Raw genomic sequence first — 22,103 nt, forward strand, 5'->3', positions numbered from 1 at the left:
CTCTTTCCCCTCTCCTCTCTGTTCTTCCCCTCTTCCTCTCGAGCTCATCACACATTTTGCCCAAAATTTGTCAAGATTTGAAGGCCCCCATCCATTCAAATGATCACAAAGGTTAGCAACTTTGTCCTTTCATCTCTCATTGCTAGATTAGCTCTTGCAATGCTTTATATAGTGATTAATTTGTGAGTTTAGTAATTTGGGAGGATATATATATATATATGTGCTAGTATTTGATTTATATGCAATTTGAGGTCAAAAATAACACTTAGTTTGCATATGTAGGTGTGGTTTACTTAGTGCCTTCTAAATCTCCGTCGTAACCACCGTCGATCGCCCGCACCGTCCCGTCGCCGGCACCACCTTGTGGTGAGCCTCTTGTTCATGAAATTTTATATAAAAATTGATGTTTGTGTGATTTGGATATATAGTTACTCGTATAATTATCTTACCCGTACGTTGTTTGTTATACATATAGTGCCATGGTTTTGATATCCGTCCCCGTCGGCCCTCGTCCTTGTTATGATTCGGATGTGGTATATATATTCTCTTTTAAAACTAGTTGCATTTCGTGTTTATGACAAATTATGCCCATCAAGTTGACATAGAAATTTTTTCTAGGAGGTATGTGAACCGGAAATTCCAACCGACCCTATTGTCGAGAGGTTAAATTTAGTTGAAAGAGAAAACGAGTACTTGAAAGAAAAATTGAAAAGAATTGAGGGGGAGAAGATGGAATTGGAGTTGCATGTTGCCGATGTCGTCGATGATCACAAGATCAAGATGGAGAAAATGCGCTTGAAGATTAGAAAGATTAGAAAATATGCCATCGATAGTGAGGCTTGGTATCATTATGCTGTTGGATCCATTGTTACCTTAGTTGCGATCTTGATCGTATTTGTTGTTGCATTTAAATGCTTTAGCTAGAGAGTTATTTGTTTGTTGCATTTAAGTGTTGTATGAACTTTATGTATGAACTTGTATTAATTTGGTCTATTCGGTGTTGTGTAATGAAGATGAGCCGGCAATGGATGTACGATGACCGATGCTCTCCCCAGTTCGTTGAGGGCGTGCATACTTTTCTGCTTGCGGCTGAGGCAAACAAGCGGGCGGATGGTTTTATGCCTTGTCCATGTGCTCGCTGTAAGAATGGTCACAATTACTCTACGTCAAGAACCATTCACGTCCACCTGTTTAAGTCCGGTTTCATGCCCCACTATAATGTTTGGACCAAGCACGGAGAAAGAGGGGTTATGATGGAAGACAATGAAGAAGAAGAGGACGACGACAGCTATCCTGGCCATGGGTTCCCTGAATACGATGATACAACAATGGGGGAAGAAGCTGAGCCGGTAATGCGGGAAGAAGCTGAGCCGGCAATGCGGGAAGAAGCTGAAGAAGAGGCATCAGATGAGCCCGTTGATGATCTAGGTCGGGCCATTGCCGATGCAAAGAGAAACTGCGCAAGTGATTTGGAGAAGAAGAAGTTGCAGCGCATGTTAGAGGATCACAAAAAATTGTTGTACCCGAATTGCGTAGGTGACAAGAAAAAGCTGGGCACCACACTGGAATTGCTGCAATGGAAGGCAGAGAATGGTGTATCTGACAAGGGATTTGGAAAGTTGCTGGTAATGATAAAGGATATGCTTCCAAAGGACAACGAATTGCCCGAGAGTACGTACGAAGCAAAGAAGGCTGTCTGCCCTCTAGGGTTAGAGGTGCAGAAGATACATGCATGCCCTAATGATTGCATCCTCTACCGCGGTGAGTACGAGGATTTGAACGCTTGCCCGGTATGTGGTGCATTGCGCTATAAGATCAGCCGCGATGACCCTGGTGATGTCGAGGGCGAGCGCCCCAGGAAGAAGATTCCTGCCAAGGTGATGTGGTATGCTCCTATAATACCACGGTTGAAACGTTTGTTCCAAAACAAAGAGCATGCCAAGGCGATGCGATGGCACAGAGAAGACCGTAAGAAAGACGGAAAGTTGAGAGTACCCGCTGACGGGTCGCAGTGGAGAAAAATCGAAAGAAAGTACGGGAAGGAGTTTGCAGATGACGCAAGGAGCGTATGGTTTGGTCTAAGCGCAGATGGCATTAATCCTTTTGGGGAGCAGAGCAGCAACCATAGCACCTGGCCTGTGACTCTATGTTTGTATAACCTTCCTCCTTGGTTGTGCATGAAGCGGAAGTTCATTATGATGCCAGTGCTCATCCAAGGCCCTAAGCAACCCGGCAACGACATTGATGTGTACCTAAGGCCATTAGTTGAAGAACTCTTACAACTGTGGAATGGAACAGGTGTACGTGCGTGGGATGAGCACATGGGGGAAGAATTTGACCTAAAGGCGTTGCTGTTCGTGACCATCAATGATTGGCCTGCTCTCAGTAACCTTTCAGGACAGACAAACAAGGGATACCGCGCATGCACGCACTGTTTGGACGATACCGACAGTATATATTTGGCTAATTGTAAGAAGAATGTGTACCTGGGACATCGTCGATTTCTTCCGAGCAGGCATCCCGTAAGAAAGAAAGGCAAGCATTTCAAAGGTGAGGCGGATCACCGGACGAAGCCTCGCCACCGTACTGGTGCTGATGTACATGATATGGTCAAGGATTTGAAGGTGGTCTTTGGAAAGGGTCCTGGTGGACAACCTGTTCCGAATGACGCTGACGGACGCGCACCCATGTGGAAGAAGAAATCTATATTTTGGGACCTGCCCTATTGGAAAGACCTAGAGGTCCGCTCCGCAATCGACGTGATGCACGTGACGAAGAATCTTTGTGTGACCCTGCTTGGCTTCTTGGGCGTGTATGGGAAGACAAAAGATACACCTGAGGCACGAGAGGACCAGCAACGTATGCACGGAAAAGACGGCATACATCAGGGTCATGCAAGCTACGCTCTTACCAAAGAAGAGAAGGAAATCTTCTTTGAATGCCTGCTCAGTATTAAGGTACCGTCTGGCTTCTCGTCGAATATAAAGGGAATAATAAACATGGCAGAGAAAAAATTCCAGAACCTAAAGTCTCATGACTGCCACGTGATTATGACGCAACTGCTTCCGGTTGCATTGAGGGGGCTTCTACCGGAAAACGTTCGATTAGCCATTGTGAAGCTATGTGCATTTCTCAATGCAATCTCTCAGAAGGTAATCGATCCAGAAATCATACCAAGGTTAGAGAATGATTTGGTGCAATGTCTTGTCAGTTTCGAGTTGGTGTTCCCACCATCCTTCTTCAACATCATGACGCACGTCCTAGTTCACCTATGCGAAGAGATTAACGTTTTGGGTCCTGTATTTCTACACAATATGTTCCCCTTTGAGAGGTTCATGGGAGTCTTAAAGAAATATGTTCATAACCGTGCTAGGCCAGAAGGAAGCATCTCCAAGGGCCGTCAAAATGAGGAGGTCATTGAGTTTTGTATTGACTTTATTCCTGACCTTAAGCCGATTGGTGTTCCTGAATCGCGGCATAAGGGCAGACTGGATGGAAAAGGCACGCTAGGAGGGGAACAAATAATATGTATGGACGGACATTCTCTCACTGAAGCACACTACACAGTTCTACAGAATTCCGCCTTGGTGGCTCCGTATATGGATGAACACAAGAATTTGCTACGCTCCAAACACCCGGAGCGGTCTGATGACTGGATTACACGTGAACAAACCAGGAGTTTCGCCAGCTGGTTGCAGACACGTACCATGCATGACACCTCTATTGAAGATGACCTGTACTTGCTGTCCCAGTTACCATCTTCGAATATAATGACTTTCAAAGGGTACGAGATAAATGGTAATACATTTTACACGATCGCCCAAGATAAGAAGAGCACCAACCAAAACAGTGGTGTCCGCTTTGATGCAGAAACCAAGACGGGAAAGGAAACATATTATGGTTATATACAGGACATATGGGAACTTGACTATCGACGTGGTTTGAAGGTCCCTTTGTTTCGGTGCAAATGGGTCAATATGACACGAGGCGGGGTAACGGAAGACCCGCAGTACGGAATGACAACAGTGGATCTCAACAATCTTGCGTATGCAGACGAACCATTCGTCCTAGCCAATGATGTGGCACAGGTTTTCTATGTGAAGGACATGTCTACCAAGCCAAGAAAAAGAAAAGATAAGGAAGCGAATGCATCGTACGATGAGCCAAAGCGGCACATAGTTCTTTCTGGGAAGAGAAACATCGTGGGAGTGGATGACAAGACAGACAAGTCAGAAGATTATGAAAAGTTTGATGAAATTGCTCCATTCACAGTGAATATTGACCCGAGCATCCCGTTAAATGATGAAGATTTTCCATGGTTACGGCGCAAAGGGACACACGCGAAGAAAAAGTTTCACACCCAAAGATCTGGGATGTGATCGGCTTCACTATCATCACTTTCTTCTGTGTTTCACACCCAGAAGGGAATCTCTGTAATAGTTAGGGTAGTTAATTATGTGTTTTGGCATTTGAAACGCGAAGAAATTTTATGTGCAAACAAATTCTTTCACGCCTTTATTAATTTTTAAAGTTAAGTTATTCACAAACTAGTGATTCACACTAATTTCAAATAATTTAAAATTTAAACTATTCAAATTTGAAAACTACGGGCACTAACAGAAAGTTTGTAATTTTTTGTACCTAAAGCAAAAATATTCACAAAGAAACTCTAAATACACAACAAAACAACTCAAAAATAAATAAAGCAAAATAAAAATAAAAAAAAGCCCGCCTACTAGGCCAGAGCGGCCGGCATACAACTAGAAACCCAACCTGTTGTTGGGCCAGGATGCAGGCCCGCAAAGACCCAGTAGGCCAACAGGGCAGTACAGAACATGTAGGCCCAGTAGGCCTGCTTTTGAGAGGAGCTCGAGAGAGCTACCGCACGGGGGTTTATAAATCAGTGCGGTCGCCCCTCGGCTAGCGAGGTGGGACTAAACTTGTCGCACCGCACCTGCGCCAGCGCACCCCCTTTAGTACCAGGTCGTGGCACCAACCGGTACTAAAGGGGGGGGGGGCTTTAGTACCGGTTGGAGCCACCACCCGGTACTAAAGGGTGTCGCTTCCCGCCGCTTGGCCTGGCCAAAACATGCCTTTAGTACCGGTTGGTGGCTCCAACCGGTACTAAAGGCCCCTCCTATATAAACAACACTTAGGAAAATTTCAGTTTCTCATCTGCTTCTTCTCCTCTGCACCGTCGCCCGCCGCCCCCGTACGTCTCCATCCCTCGTCGCCGCCCCCGTCGCCGCCCCGTCCCCGTCGTCGCCGCCCCGTCGTCCCGTCCCCGTCGTCCCCGTCGTCACCGCCGCCCTGTCCCGGCCCGTCCCGCGTCGTCCCCGTCCCCGTCGTCGTCGCCGCCCCGGCCCATACGTCCCCGTCCCCGTCATTGCCGCCCCGTCCCTGTCCTCGTCGTCGTCATCCCCATCGTCGCCGCCCCCCGCCGCCTCTCGCCTCGCCGGTGAGCGCGCGCACACACACACATACATTTTTTGTTTTTTAGTTATACAAATAGTTAGAAATTTTTCTGTTTTTTAGAAATTGTTAGAAATTTTTCTGTTTTTTAGAAATAGTTAGAAATGTTAGAATTTTTAGAATAGTTAGAAATGTTAGAATTGTTAGAAATGTTAGAATTGTTAGAAATTTTTCTGTTTTTTAGTTATAGAAATAGTTATAAAAAAGTTAGAATTGTTAGAAATTTTTCTGCTTTTTAGTTATAGAAATAGTTATAAAAAAAGTTAGAATTTTTTCTTTTTTTAGTTCTAGAAATATTAGAAATGTTATAGAAATGTTAGTTATATAGAAATGTTAGAAATTTTAGTTATCAAAATCCAATCATTAAAAAAATGTTACTTTTTGCGGGCATATAGCTAGTATTTGTTCTCGACGATGCCCGGCCCGCATCCTCGCCGTCGACCCGTCCGCGGCGACGTCCGACTGACCCATGTCCGGGACTAGGCTCCGCCGGGCTGGCACTGGGAGGTGCTGCCTGGAGGGGCGCGCCGCTTGATGAGGAACCCGGCCCCGGGTCCCGTCGTCAACCCTGATCTCATTTGGTGGCGTTCGCGTGGGCCAGTTTCGGTGCGGAGGGAGCCGGCCCCGCCGGAGGTGGTACGTTGCCGTGTCAGGGAGGAGAACGAGCACGTCCATCGCTACACGGTTGCATTAGAGGGCGGCAGGTTCTCCAATACCTGGCAGTTTCTTCAGGGATCACTTCAGCTATGATCCTGTGAGGGTTCCTTCTCTTTGGGTGTCCACCGCCCGCGCCGCAGGAACCGCGAGTGTCCTAGATTATTCTGTAGTATTCGATCTTTATTAGCTACCTAGCCAGTGATGTACTCGATATATAATATTCAAGACGACGTATTCGAGATTATATATTATTCAAGACGATGTATTCGAGATTATACCTATTATTCGAGACGATGTATTCGAGATTATATCTATTATTCGAGACGATGTATTCGAGATTATATCTATTATTCGAGACGATGTATTCGAGATTATATCTATTATTCGAGACGATGTAATTTGAATACTAAATTGTTTTATATTTCTTTTGGCATAGTTAAATAAAAGCTATGGCGGACAATACCGACAGAGAGGGAGAACAGACCATGTTCGATATAATATGTGGGCCAGATGATGATCAGAATGAAGAAGATTATGACGGCTCCGAATTTCTAAACAACACCGGAGAGGGTGATATGATATTCGATCGTGACGACCGAATTGATGAAGTCATGAACTACGATTATGACAACACCGGAGAGGTATATATATTTATATAAGCAGGCATCTGGTGATCATCACATGTTTTAAATGAGTTGAAGATATATTAACGAATCGATCTTTCTTCTTTCAGCCATCCGGATCGAGCAAATCTTCAGGCAACAGGACGAAACGAGGCCCGAACAAAAAGTTGAAGGAGGGCGTAAAGTATAATATCGAGGCAATCAAACCTAATGGCGAACCATTAGCGCCTAAGAAGATTGCGGACAAGTTCGTTCGTCAGTGCGGAGTTCTTGTGAAGGACCAACTCCCGATCTCCCTTCAAGAATGGAGAGAGCCAGCAAAGCCACGTCCAGATCTTACTTTTGTCGATGACAGACAAAAAAGTCTGCTTTGGGATACTCTCATGGAACATTTCACCCTACCAGATCATTTCACAGAAGCAGATGTGCAGAAAGTCAAGGACGCTGCTCTTAGGAAGATGGCGGTTGCATTCAAGAACCACAAGAATCGTGAATGGGACAAGTACGTCAAGGGAGGAAGGAAGACTCCAGTATTCGAGGGAACACTAGAGAATCAAAGTGCTCATTGGGACGATTTCGTGAAATTCAAGGATTCAGAATTATCTAAGGAACGGTCAAGAATAAACAAGGCCAATGCCGCAAAAAAGGATAAGTTCCATAAGCTGGGGCCAGGTGGCTATGCGGTGGGAATGCCTAAGTGGGATAAGTCTGAGAAAGAGATGCTGGATGCAAGTGTCACTCCAGAAACATTGAGCTGGCCCCCCAGGTGCAGGACTTGGTTCTATGCGCATGGGGGGGAGTTGGACCCGAAGACAGGCAAAGTTTCCAAGAAGGCATGTCTGGACGGAGCCGAAGATAAGCTACTTGTTGCAATAGAAGAGGCTCGATCCGGGTTGTTCGAGCCCAACAGAGAGAACGACGAGCTTACGCGTGCCCTGGGAAATCCTGAACACCCGGGAAGAACACGAGGCATGGGCGCTATTCCGTGGTATGAGGGGTTTTCGGACTGGAACGCCGACTACAGAACCCGTGCGAGAAAGAAGATTGCAGAGGAGAAGAAGAGGAAGATGGAGGAGGAGCAGAGGAAGCTCGACTATGAACGCCTTCAAGGCCTAGAATCAGCGCACGCGGACTTGGCAATCAAATTCCAGCGGCAGCAGGAGCAGATCGACTCACTTAGCCAGCAAAGGGGGTCTCAGCAGCTGCAGCAGCTAGCGGATGATCCAACATTGGATACCACCGCCCCATCCATGCCGAGAAGCAGCGTGGGTTCCGCCCCGTTTGACGCAATGCTGGATAGATACCCCGTGGATGACATCACGGAGAACACTAACTGCGAGCTACACTTCAAAATTAAGAACATATCCTTGAAGGTGGCGGACGGCGTTGCTTATACAAATTCCCCCGATGCAACCTTCCATTGCAACCCGATTCCAGCAGGCTATGCTCGTGTCGTGGTTGATGAGGTGGTGGACCAATATTCGGGGCTAGAGCTTGACATTCCTGGAGGTGACGAGGAGCACACACTCGGAGATGCCAAACATCGTATCATCCTATGGAGAAAGGATTGCATCATCTTTCGAAGGCCACCAACACCGCGTCACCCGACTCCTCGTCGAAGTCCGGCACCGAGTCAGCAGACTCCCGCTCCTCCAAGTCCACCAACGCGTGAGGCCACTCCTCCTCCTCCAAGTCCGGCAAAGTGTCAGGCCACTCCTCCTCCAAGTCCGACACAGCGTCAGACGTCCACTCCTCCTCCAAGTCCGGCACAACCTCAGGCCACTGCAAGTCCGGCACAGCTTCAGGCCACTCCTCCTCGTCCAACTCAGCCCCATCAGCCGTTTCCGCCGCCTCAGCAATCGCAGAAGAGACACCCCGCAGCTATGGTGCGTAGCGGTACGAGTCGAGGTCATAGTACAGGAAGTACAGGCGGAGGCAAGCGATATAAATATGGTCCAAACCTCACTACTCCTCTTCCTGAGAGGGCTTACGACAGGACCGAGGAGCAAACCAATGCCATAGTGCGGGCAGAAGTCGACGCCCATTTTGGACCGAAACCGCCACCGCCGCCAAGGGAGAAAGTGCCTGTGGAAGTAGTTGACCACTTCATTCGTATGGCTCAACCACCAGCTCCTAAGCCTGTTGACACAGACTATGAGCGCCACATCAGGAAGTTACATCGACAACGTCTACAGAAGAAGGCGAGCTCGAGCTCGAGCAAACAACAAGCAGCTGTCAAAAAATGCGGGAAAACCGTTGCCCAGCTGGGAGAACAGGCGGCGCAATCGATCCCCCCGCTTGTTGTGCCGCGAACAACACGTGACAGTACGCGCGCCCAATATTATTGTGGGCAAACAGTTTACGTTCCCGAGGTGGGCGATGTGGTAATAACCCAGGAGCATATAATGCAGGCTGAAACTCTCAACATCACTGTTGGACAACTCCTCGAGATCGAGGACATGCCTGTGCTTACAGAGGAGGAAATAAAACGGAAATATGCCCGGGGCCAACCTTTGGTCAAGCCAGAAGAGGTCAAGAAGCTCCCAACGAGAATGTATGAATTGCATCAATGGTACATGGACATTACCGAGAGATCCGATCGAGAGTCCCTCATGGTGCAAGTCAAGAAGGATCATTACTACCATGAGAAATCTGTGACCGTTGAGTATTCTGAACTGTTTCAGTTATACAATCAAGACGCACTCGACAAATCTATCGTCAGTTGCTATTGTCTGTAAGTGATTTCTTTCTGTAATTTAAGTCTCAAGCTAGCTGTAGTGATCCTTTTGATCAATCATTACCTGTAATTATCCTCACTATATTCTTTCTGTGGTATTATGCAGGATGAAGATGTATGAAATGGGAAAAGGTGGACGCTATGGCATTGGGTTCATTGACCCAAACACCGTTAATGAATACACATGGAAAATAAACAAGCATTATGAAAAGCAGGTAGAGGACAGCATGCTAGAGTTCTTGAAGCGCCTCAAATACAATGAAGATATACTACTTCCTTACAACTTCCAGTGAGTCACACTTTCTTGTACTACAAATTCTCTGTTTTTGCCTACTAGCTAGCTACATGTTTTTGCTTACATATGCCCGCTTAATTAAGACATGCAAACGTGTGTGCATGCAGATTTCACTGGATCTTGTGTATCATTAAAGTTGACGCCGGAACAGTTCAAATACTGGACTCACTACTCAAAGCAAATAGTGACTATAACATCTTGTTTGGGATAGTCAACAGGTAATTTCAATCATTATTAACTATATATCTCGGCCTATTTAGTTCGTCATTTCATGATATGAACTATTTAATAACCCATTTATTCATTTTCTTTGTCGGTGGGCAGGGCTTGGGCAAGGTTCATCAGCGTCACGGAAGGCGAATGGAAACGACAGCTGAAATGGTTTCGACCCAAGGTAAGTAATTAAGTAGTACTAGCTAGCTAGCTAGCTGCCATCTCTTTAATTATCATGCTTGATTAATTATTATCTGATCAAATTAAATTCCATTCTCGTAATAAAGGTCCTGAAGCAGGCGCAGGGGACTGATCTGTGTGCATTCTGCGTTTGCGAGAACATTCGTATGATGGCGTCCGAAAAGAGCAGATCTCAAAGACAGGAATGGGTACGCTTGTCAGAACACTATTCACAATTTTTACACCATTATCGATATCTAGTCACACAACTAATACACATGCATATTGATCTCCTTCTTAACAGTTCAAAGAGGTGCAGGACAAGCTCCTAGAAACGGAGCGCGTAGAAGCACTTCAAGCGGAAATAACGGGATTTTTGCTCGACCAGGTCATAAATCCGAAGGGAGAATACTATTACCCGCTACCACCCCCATCGACCAGGTCATGAACCACTTCCAATTGTCATCGTGCTCCGAAGGCACCAATTAGGCTAATGCCACTGGCTTCGGAGGCAACATGCATATGTAGGAGAAATTGTATATAGCTATACATGTGTGTATGTGTGAATTAATATGGTGGTTTGTGAGACATTGATGATATATATATGATTGGTTCTACTAGAAATTATATATATATATATATATGCATAACGTGTACAATGTGTAGTATCGTAAAATACCAGCAAACGAAAAAGAATGAAAATGGAAAACACAAAATTAAATGAAAAAGAAATCATAAAACCAAAAACCCCCCAAACATTTTAGTACCGGTTGGTGTTACCAACCGGTACTAAAGGGCTCCCGGCCCCCGGAGCTGGCTCGTACCAGTGGTTGCCCTTTAGCACCGGTTCGTGCTGAACCAGTACTAAAAGGGGGGGGGGGATTTAGTGACCATACTTCATAATCGGCATTAAAGGGCCTTATGAACCGGTGCTATTGCCCGGTTCTGCACTAGTGATAACACTCATAATTTTCTTTGTCCAAACATGAAACGCTAATTAACTTTCTATTACATGAAGGAACATAAAGAACATCTCTAAGCTTCAACTTCTGCTTTTATTCCATTGGCTACTTCAATGCCTCCTTCTCTTCTTAGCGTAGTCCGGGTCGAATGGAATCCCTTGCTTTGCCATTAAGGACTTCAGCCAAACAGGGCAGTCTTTCTTGTAATGCCCGATCTGCTTACAGTGGAGACAAGTGTCTTTGTCCACTGGGAAAGACTGTTGCTGACGCTGATGCTAATAGGGAGCTTTTCCTTATGGCTTTGAAGGAGAACTTTTGTTGTTTTGATTGTAGTTCTTTTTCTTGTGATCCTTCACATAGTTGAGTGTACCACCATGTGAGGCTTTTAGTCTGTCCTCTTCTTGGACACACATTGCAATTGTCTTTTCAATGTCCCATGTTTCAGGTGACATATTATAGTTCACAACAAAAGTTTCAAACTCCTTTGGCAGTGAAGTCATGACCAGGTGGACCAGAAGCTTTGGTTTGATCTCCAGATCCTCATCCATGGGCTTTAGCTTTGCTGCCATATTGCTCATCTTGAGGATGTGCTCTCTTATTCCACCACCTGTGTATTGTTCTGTCACAAGTTGTTTTAACACCTGGGTGGCATATATCTTTGAACTCGGAGGTGCCGTACGTTCGGTACTTGGATCGGTCGGATCGGGAAGACGTACGACTACTTTCTCTACGCTGTGTCAACGCTTCCGTTGCCGGTCTACAAGGGTACATAGACAACACTCTCCCCTCTCGTTGCTATGCATCACCATAATCTTGCGTGTGCGTATGAATTTTTTTGAAATTACTATGTTCCCCAACAGTGGCATCCGAGCCAGGTTTTATGTGTTGATATTATATGCACGAGTAGAACACAAGTGAGTTGTGGGCGATATAAGTCATACTGCTTACCAGCACCTCAACAACCAGCGGCCGTTGTTCCGTGGCTCCATTCCGGACCACCTTCCGGCGTTGAATCGTAACCGGGAGAGCGGGCATTTCCTTATCTGGAAGGACTACTTTGATACAACAAACCCGTTGTTCAAACATCATAAATTTTGCCACCGGTTCCGTATAAGTAGGCATGTTTTCAATCGTATTAAAGATAGAGTGCTCGGCTATGATGACTACTTCGAGTGCAAAGAGGATGCCGTCGGCAAGATTGGTTTCTCCTCTTATCACGGGCAGGCGGTCAGAGCATCGCATGTGCGTGGTGGCGCTGCCGATCGATGATCTTGCAACAAAAGGGCAAGATGTGATGCATTCGTGATCCCTGCCAGTGAGCCCTGCTCCCATACGAACAGAGTATACAACGTGGGCAGACAGAGATTCCATTTTTTTCATTTCAAAAACCAAAACCCTGCTCCACCACACAAAGAAGTGCAAATCATCTGCAAATTAGCGAGTCATTAACGGGTGAAGGAGCACCCTACAAATCCATCCATACCGAGGTTTTCCATCATAAAATCATACTACTAGTACTGGGGTGGGGTTCATGTGCATATAGGACGAAAACAGTAGCAAAGGCGATCATGATTAGCTAGCTAGGTTAGCCAGCGAGGCGCGGCTAATTCACGCTAGCTTAGTGAGACAAAGGCGCAGATGAAGCTCGCAGTCGCCGGACTCTCCTCCGTGGCCGTGCAGCATGTTGGGGCTGACATGGGCGTGGAGCCAGCCCTGGTCCATGTCCACGACGCCGGGGACGGAGCAGCTCGCCACCGTCGCCTTCAGCCTGAAGCTGCACCCCAGCGGCTGGCGCGGGGGCGCCGGAGGGCCGTCCACCCAGAGCACGCCCGTGTACAGAGGCTTGGCGTCCGCGTCCGCGTCGGCGTTGCCCCTGACGCACACGACGGTGACGGCGCGGCGGCCGCCCGGGTCCCTGCCGGCGCCCACGGCCAGGAGGAACACGCGGCCGTCCTCCGCGACCAGCAGGCGGCGCTGGTCCTCCTCCTCCGACGCCGGCACGACGAACGGGTGGGGCACCTCGTACTTGATCTTCTCCACGGGCCACGCGTGCGCGCCGGACGGCGACGCGAGGTGGCGCACGAGCTTGGCCGGCGAGCCCACGAAGCGGCAGTCGAAGCAGTAGCAGGGCGCGTGCTTGCAGCTGGCCTTGTGGTCGGCGGCCGAGTGGTAGGGGATGTCGTCCATGGCGCAGCCGTGTCCCTTGTAGAGGCACGGCACCTTGTAGGCGTCGACCACGCCGTCCATGAAGCGGGAGCGGGTGTAGGATACCTCGCGCCCGCATGGACCGCAGTGCTTGTTCGCGCCGCCGCAGGCCTGGCACACGAAATGCTCGTTCTCGCACTGCAAACCACAAGTCGATGTACGCATGATTCAACCTTCATTCTCCTTCCACAGATAATTCTAGCTACTAGTAGCTCAAATGTAGGAGTCGGAGCATGTGAGTACCCTGAATACTGGAGGCTTGAGGGGGCAAAGACAGGCGGCGCAGTGAAACGACTTCTTGGGCAAGGCCAAGATGGCGAGCTCCACATCTTCCGTCGCCCCGGCTGCCATTGCCGCATCTTCTTGTTCGGCCACTTCGTCTTCCGGTTTCACCACGCGGACTGGCTTCACAGTAGCCACTGGACCGGTCGGCTCCAGATCCACCACCATGGCAGCTGAACTGGGGGCGGCCGGCGACGGCGGCATGGCGGCCACTGGACTGGTCACCACGACCGTGGCGGCTGGCGTAGTCATGTCTCCCTCCACCATGGCCGCTGGACCGGGGGCGGCCGGTGCCGGCGGCATGGCGGCCAGAGGACTGGTCACGGCCACCGTGGGGGCTGGCTTTGCCATAGCAACGGGGCTGGGCGCCGCCGGTGCCGATGGTGCCACGGTAGCCACCGGACTGTAGGATAGCGCCAGGACGCTGGACTTCTTGCCGCCGCTCCCCTCCGCGTTCCGTGGCCTCTTCTTGTGCTGCTGCTGCTCCCCCATAGAGATCGACCGGTGCACCACCTGAAATTTTGACCGGCCGGAGAGGAGATCAGAATCAGATCACAACTAGTATTTGAGAGAGAGAGGGAGAGAGAGAGAGTTACTGGAAGAACCGAAGAACAAAGCTGTGGTGGGTGGGGTTGCTCTGCTTGGACCAATGGACAATGGTCTGAAGTGAAGGTGAAGTGTTCATTGTCTCCTTGGTACAGCCAACAACCATATCTTCTGCTGCTGCCTTTTCTTTTTCTTTTTTTCTTTGAGTTGATCTGCTGCAACTGACGAATTTCCTAGAGATTTTGGCGTGTTCTGTCTATACTCTAACTCTCAAGTTTTTTTGCCTATGGAAATTGTTTGATTTTGTAGACTAAGTCTATTTTTGCAAGTTGTTCTTCAACATGATTCTATTAAGTTCAACGTCTTAAATTGTCACACTGGTCCAATTTTTCATGAAAAATTATGCATCTTTTCTATAGTGCGACGGAACAACTTGTATTACACACCTTTTATTTCAGAGTTTCTCATAATTTAACAATACCATGGCACTCAATTCCTACATTCTTCATACTCACGTGTTTCCTGATATATTAACAACCAAAATAGGCCCCGCCACCATCCATTCTCCAAGGCATCATGCAAATTTAACCGTTACAAAATGTAATGTAGATTTTGAAAGTAGTTAACATTCATAGATTGCCACTCAAAAGCCAATGAAGTTTCGTTACAAAATTTGCACGACTCGATTATTCATTAGGAACGACATAGTACCATAAAAACACGTATTCTTCCCTGAACCTTTTGCATTGATGCCACGTTTTTGTGTGTCCCCGTTCACTCATTTCAGTCTGTATATAGTTCATATTAAAACATTCAAAACATTATACATTTTTGAATTGGAGGGAGTACCATCTAAAATCCGAATTCTACTTTATGTTCCATGTATGTATTCATTCCACGGTTGTTAGCTGAAACCTCACCACCAAACTCTTGCACAAAAGAAAAAGGTCACGAACAGATAATAACTCCCAGACACTCTCAAGCTAGCATTTCGATAGCTCATATAAAGGACAACTACTTACTACGTGACATATCACATATGGCCCATTTAATTTTCTTTTAAAGGCAATTGGCTTCTTGCTTTGTTTGGTGCAAAAGTTTTTTTTAACGCAGTATAGACGCAAGCGCTCGTATACATGCGCATACACTCACCCCTATGAACGCACACACGCACACCCTACCCCTATGAGCACCTCCGAAAGACCGAGCCAGCATATTATCTTGAAATTTATGAAGTCACCGTAGGCACCTCGTCATCAACGAGAACGTCTCCTCCCACTGAATGCGCATCGCCGGAAATTCTGAAATAAATCCAGAAATAAATGCGAGCACCAGGATTTGAACCCTGATGGGCTGGGAATACCACAATCCCTCTAACCATCCAACCACAAATTGGTTCGCTTTTGGTGCAAAAGGTTTGGCAGTCCTACTGGCTATAGTAGTACTACACTAGCGTGGCGTGTCAAGCTCTAGGCACTGTAGCTACACTGTAGCTAGTAGCATTGTCCTATAAGTTTGTACAACACCGTTCTCTGAGCCAACATGAAATCCCCACTCGAGTGTTTGACAGGAGAACCACAAGCACGCCCTCCTCCGTTTGTCCAGGATTGAAGAAAGATTCCGAAATTTAAAAACCGGGGAAAACTTGAGCCCCTACATTTGTTCTTGCGTTGTGTATATATGGATTTGTCTTATTTTTGTTTTCAGTTGTTCTTGCGTCTACCTTATCATGCTTTTTAATCATTATTATGAACATTGTCAAGCATCATTTGATCTATTATTATATATTGTCGGAGTGAGGGGAATACGTCGGTACCCAGCTCATAGATTGAACAAAGACGACAAAGCCTTATTATCAGGCATTTCTAAGAAAACTAAATACGTTTGCAATGAGAAGAAGACTACTCGATCATGACCCACATAGATCGTCGCTCCTCTTGGGGGTAGTCCTGGCCAGCCGTCGCCACCCTCCGCCTCATCTCCTTCCCTCACTGATGGTGGAGGACGCCCACGGATAAAAGCCCGCGCGGCATCCGCGGCAACATGGCCGTCCTCACGCGGGAAGCCGTTGGAGTCGTGGTAGACCTGCCGCCGGATCTGGCCTCCTAAGCAAGGGTCTAGTGTATGCATGATTTTAGATGGGTGGGCAACGATGCTCACCCATATACGGTCGTGGTAGACCTGTTGCCGGATATGGCGTGCATCCTTGACGGTGCACGCCTCCTCGATGGCGGCGCGCGGTGGAGGCCCTGTATCTTCCTGAGATTTGCATGTGTGGCTCTGCATGACAGTGGTGGCGAGCCTCTCGGTCGCGTTGCATCAGTTGGGGACGGGTCTGTGTAGTGGCACACGCCGATCTGGTGGAACGAAAGCCATACAAATATCGTTCATATTTTCCTAACATGTTGGAATTATCAGAGTATATAGGAATATCTCTGCATTTGGTAGACTATGACTTGTAATCATCTCCTGCCTGAGAGGCTTCTTGCCTTCCAAGCCTTGTATTCTATATAAACCGTCCGGGAGGCTCAATACAACCACCACCGCATTACGGCAATTCTCTCCATTCTAATCCTCTTACATGATATCAGCCTAACCCCGATCCAAACCCTGGCCGCTGCATTCGCGCCGTGCCATCCCCGGGGCGGTCAATCTCTATGATCGTCACGGGGGCTGCACTGCCTTCTAGTGTTGATTGGGGGGTTTTCTCTCTCGCCGATTGATTGATCGGTGTTCTTTTTTGGTTCTCCAGTATAGATCGGTTTGCGCTGCCCGTCGTCGTTCGCCGAATAGCGCGCCTGCTCGTCGCCGTTCGGCGGATAGTGTCTGGAAATTTTATGGTTTGCGCTGCCCGTCATCGTTCACCGAATAGCGCGCCTGCTCGTCGCCGTTCGGCGGATAGTGTCTGGAAATTTTATGGTTTGCGCTGCCCGTCATCGTTCACCGAATAGCGCGCCTGCTCGTCGCCGTTCGGCGGATAGTGTCTGGAAATTTTATGGTTTGCGCTGCCCGTCGTCGTTCGCCGAATAGCGCGCCTGCTCGTCGCCGTTCGGCGGATAGGGCGCCTGTACGCCATCCACATATTCATCGTCTCTGATTGGATCGATTGCTACAAGGCGCCTTGGCTTCATGCATGACACGCATCCGATGCGCGCTGGTACGGCGGCCGCTCGCGGGGTCCTTTGCTGGCCTGTCGTCCCCGCCTTGAGCCCGCGACCACCCGGGCGCCTCACGCGGGCTTGGTTTACTGCTTGAGTATCTGCGCTGGGATGTGCATGTTTGTTGCTTGTGCATGGCCTGTGTTGACTGCTCGTATATGCATGCTGCGCCCAGCACGGGCTGGAGGTTATTCTTGTTTGTTTCGGCGCTGTGTATATGTGGATTTGTCTTCATTTTTTATTTTTTGTTGTCCTTTGTTTGCTGTGTTCCATACATCTCATCTTGCATATTTCATTTTGGTTAGTTGTTCTTGCCCCTATCCTCTCATACCTTTTAACCATTAACATTGTCAAGCATCATTTCATCTATTATTATATATATGGTTCCAATGAGTGGAATACATCAGCGCCCTGCTCATAGACTGAACCAAGATGACAAAACAAAGCCATGTCAATCATTCCTAACACTAGTAGAAAAATGGTCAAATGTGAAGCACATTAGTGCCAATTTGAATTTGAGTCGGCACTAATGTGTGCATTAGTGCCGGTTTCAACGGCTAGCCGGCCGCTCTCATTAGTATCGGTTCGTGGCGAATCTTTAGCACCGGTTCGTATCACGAACCGGTACTAAAGTGAGTGGTGGCAGGATGTTGTCAGTTCGGGGCCCCTCCAGCACCTTTAGTACCGGGTCGTATCACGAACCGATACTAAAGGTCGTCCTACATAGACCCTTCGTCCACCCGAGCTCGCTCTGTTCTTCCCCTTTCCCCTCTCCTCTCTATTCTTTTCCCTCTTCCTCTCAAGCTCATCACACATTTTGCCCAAAATTTGTCAAGATTTGAAGGCCCCCATCCATTCAAATGATCACAAAGGTTAGCAACTTTGTCCTTTCATCTCTCATTGCTAGATTAGCTCGTGCAATGCTTTATATAGTGATTGATTTTTGAGTTTAGTAATTTGGGAGGAATTATATATATGTGCTAGTATTTGATGTATATGCAATTTGAGGTCAAAAATAACACTTAGTTTGCATATGTAGGTGTGGTTTACTTAGTACCTTCTAAATCTCCGTCGTAACCACCGTCGATCGCTCGCAACGTCCCGTCGCCGGCACCACCTTGTGGTGAGCCTCTTGTTCATGAAGTTTTATATAAAAATTGATGTTTGTGTGATTTGGATACATAGTTACTCGTATAATTATCTTACCCATACGTTGTTTGTTATACATAGTGCCATGGTTTTGATATCCGTCCCCGTCGGCCCTCGTCCGGGTTATGATTCGGATGTGGTATATTCTCTTTTAAAACTATTCATTGCATTTCGTGTTTATGACAAATTATGCCCATCAAGTTGAGATAGATATTTGTATGTAGGAGGTAGTTGAACTGGAAATTCCAACCGACCTTATTGTTGAGAGGTTAAATTTAGTTGAAAGAGAAAACGAGGATTTGAAGCAAAAGTTGAAAAGAATTGAGGGGGAGAAGATGGAATTGGAGTTGCATGTTGCCGATGTCGTCGATGATCACAAGATTAAGATGGAGAAAATGTGCTTGAAGATTAGAAAGATTAGAAAATATGTCATTCATAGTGAGGCTTGGTATCATTATATTGTTGGATCAATTGTTACCTTAGTTGCGATCTTGATCGCATTTGTTGTTGCATTTAAATTCTTTAGCTAGAGAGTTATTTGTTTGTTGCATTTAAGTGTTGTATGATCTTTATGTATGAACTTTATGTATTGTATTAATTTGGTGTTTTCGGTGCTGTGTATTGAAGATGAGCCGGCAATGGATGTACGATGACCGATGCTCTCCCGAGTTCATTAATGGCGTGCATACTTTTTTGCTTGCGGCTGAGGCAAACAAGCGGGCGGATGGTTTTATGCCTTGTCCATGTGCTGGCTGTAAGAATGGTCACAATTACTCTACGTTAAGAACCATTCACGTCCACTTGTTTGAGTCCGGTTACATGCCCCACTATAATGTTTGGACCAAGCATGGAGAAAGAGGGGTTATGATGGAAGACAATGAAGAAGAAGAGGACGACGACAGCTATCCTGGCCATGGGTTCCCTGAATACAATGATACAACAATGATGGAAGAAGCTGAGTCGGTAATGCGGGAAGAAGCTGAGCCGGCAACGCGGGAAGAAGCTGAAGAAGAGGCATCGGATGAGCCTGTTGATGATCTAGGTTGGGCCATTGCCGATGCAAAGAGAAACTGCGCAAGTAATTTGGAGAAGAAGGAGTTGCATCGCATGTTAGAGGATCACAAAAAATTGTTGTACCCGAATTGCGTAGGTGATAAGAAAAAGCTGGGCACCACACTGGAATTGCTACAATGGAAGGCAGAGAATGGTGTATCTGACAAGGGATTTGGAAAGTTGCTGGTAATGATAAAGAATATGCTTCCAAAGGACAACGAATTGCCCGAGAGTATGTACGAAGCAAAGAAGGCTTTCCGCCCTTTAGGGTTAGAGGTGCAGAAGGTACATCCATGCCCTAATGATTGCATCCTCTACCGCGGTGAGTATGAGGATTTGAACGCTTACCCAGTATGCGGTGCATTGCGCTATAAGATCAGCCGCGATGACCCTGGTGATGTCGAGGGCGAGCACCCCAGGAAGAAGATTCCTGCCAAGGTTATGTGGTATGCTCCTATAATACCACGGTTGAAACGTTTGTTCCAAAACAAAGAGTATGCCAAGGTGATGCGATGGCACAGAGAAGACCGTAAGAAAGACGGAAAGTTGAGAGTGCCCGCTGACGGGTCGTAGTGAAGAAAAATCGAAAGAAAGTACGGGAAGGAGTTTGGAGATGATGCAAGGAACGTATGGTTTGGTCTAAGAGCAGATGACATTAATCCTTTTGGGGAGCAGAGCAGCAACGATATCACCTGGCCTGTGACTTTATGTTTGTATAACCTTCCTCCTTGGTTGTGCATGAAGCGGAAGTTCATTATGATGCCAGTGCTCATCCAAGGCCCTAAGCAACCCGGCAACGGCATTGATGTGTATCTAAGGCCATTAGTTGAAGAACTCTTACAACTGTGGAATGGAACAGGTGTACGTGCGTGGGATGAGCTAATGGGGGAAGAATTTGACCTAAAGGCGTTGCTATTCGTGACCATCAATGATTGGCCTGCTCTCAGTAACCTTTCAGGACAGACAAACAAGGGATACCGCGCATGCACGCACTGTTTGGACGATACCGACACTATATATTTGGCTAATTGTAAGAAGAATGTGTACCTGGGACATCGTCGATTTCTTCCGAGCAGGCATCCCGTAAGAAAGAAAGGCAAGCATTTCAAAGGTGAGGCGGATCACCGGACGAAGCCTCGCCACCGTACTGGTGCTGATGTACATGATATGGTCAAGGATTTGAAGGTGGTCTTTGGAAAGGGTCCTGGTGGACAACCTGTTCCGAATAACGCTGACGGACACGCACCCATGTCGAAGAAGAAATCTATATTTTGGGACCCGCCCTATTGGAAAGACCTAGAGGTCCGCTCCGCAATCGACGTGATGCACGTGACGAAGAATCTTTGTGTGACCCTGCTTGGCTTCTTGGGCGTGTATGGAAAGACAAAAGATACACCTGAGGCACGGGAGGACTAGCAACGTATGCACGAAAAAGACGGCATACATCAGGGTCATGCAAGCTACGCTCTTACCAAAGAAGAGAAGGAAATCTTCTTTGAATGCCTGCTCAGTATTAAGGTACCGTCTGGCTTCTCGTCGAATATAAAGGGAATAATAAACGTGGTAGAGAAAAAGTTCCAGAACCTAAAGTCTCATGACTGCCACGTGATTATGACGCAACTACTTCCGATTGCATTGAGGGGGCTTCTACCGGAAAACGTTCGATTAGCCATTGTGAAGCTATGTGCATTCCTCAATGCAATCTCTCAGAAGGTAATCGATCCAGAAATCATATCAAGGTTAGAGAATGATTTGGTGCAATGTCTTGTCATTTTCGAGTTAGTGTTCCCATCATCCTTCTTCAACGTCATGACGCACGTCCTAGTTCACCTATGTGAAGATATTAACGTTTTGGGTCCTGTATTTCTACACAATATGTTCCCCTTTGAGAGGTTCATGGGAGTCTTAAAGAAATATGTTCATAACCGTGCTAGGCCAGAAGGAAGCATCTCCAAGGGCCATGAAAATGAGGAGGTCATTGAGTTTTGTATTGACTTTATTCCTGACCTTAAGCCGATTGGTGTTCCTGAATCGCGGCATAAGGGCAGACTGGATGGAAAAGGCACGCTAGGAGGGGAACAAATAATATGTATGGACGGACATTCTCTCACTGAAGCACACTACACAGTTCTACAGAATTCCGCCTTGGTGGCTTCGTATATGGATGAACACGACTACTAGGCCAAAGCGGCCTGCATACGACTAGAAACCCAACGTGTTGTTGGGCCAGGATGCAGGCCCGCAAATGCCCTATAGGCCCATAGGGCAGCACATAACAGGTAGGCCCAGTAGGCCTGCTTTGGAGAGGAGCTCGAGAGAGCTACCGCACTGGGGCTTATAAACCAGTGCGGACGCCCCTCGGCTAGCGAGGTGGGACTAAACTTGCCGCACCGCACCTGCGCCAGCACACTCCCTTTAGTACCGGGTCGTGGCTCCAACCGGTACTAAAGGAGGGGTCTTTAGTACTGGTTGGTGCCACCACCCGGTACTAAAGGGGTGCGCTTCCCGCCGCTTCGCCTGGCCAAAAGAGACCTTTAGTACTGGTTGGTGGCTCCAACCGGTACTAAAGGT

General features: G+C 47.4%; 1 protein-coding gene across 1 annotated transcript; it reads right to left on the minus strand.

Moving 5' to 3' along the window:
* Nucleotides 1-12,490: 12,490 nt before the first annotated feature.
* LOC123057784 (uncharacterized) lies at nt 12,491-14,310 on the minus strand. Its single transcript, XM_044480680.1, has 3 exons — nt 14,223-14,310; nt 13,588-14,139; nt 12,491-13,482 (listed from the first exon to the last, which is right to left on the minus strand). Exons 2-3 carry the CDS (start codon nt 14,116-14,118, stop codon nt 12,748-12,750), a joined length of 1,266 nt encoding a protein of 421 aa, XP_044336615.1. The 5' UTR covers nt 14,119-14,139; nt 14,223-14,310; the 3' UTR covers nt 12,491-12,747.
* Nucleotides 14,311-22,103: the final 7,793 nt, after the last annotated feature.

Source organism: Triticum aestivum, chromosome 3A, assembly GCF_018294505.1.
Source record: "Triticum aestivum cultivar Chinese Spring chromosome 3A, IWGSC CS RefSeq v2.1, whole genome shotgun sequence".
In the NCBI taxonomy this organism is placed as follows: Eukaryota; Viridiplantae; Streptophyta; class Magnoliopsida; order Poales; family Poaceae; genus Triticum; species Triticum aestivum.

Coding starts and splice junctions, on each gene's coding strand:
- LOC123057784 (XM_044480680.1), bottom strand. CDS start 14,118: ATGGGGGAGCAGCAGCAGCACAAGAAGAGGCCACGGAACGCGGAGGGG. Junction 13,483..13,587: donor TCAAGCCTCCAGTATTCAGG/GTACTCACATGC, acceptor TGTGGTTTGCAG/TGCGAGAACGAGCATTTCGT.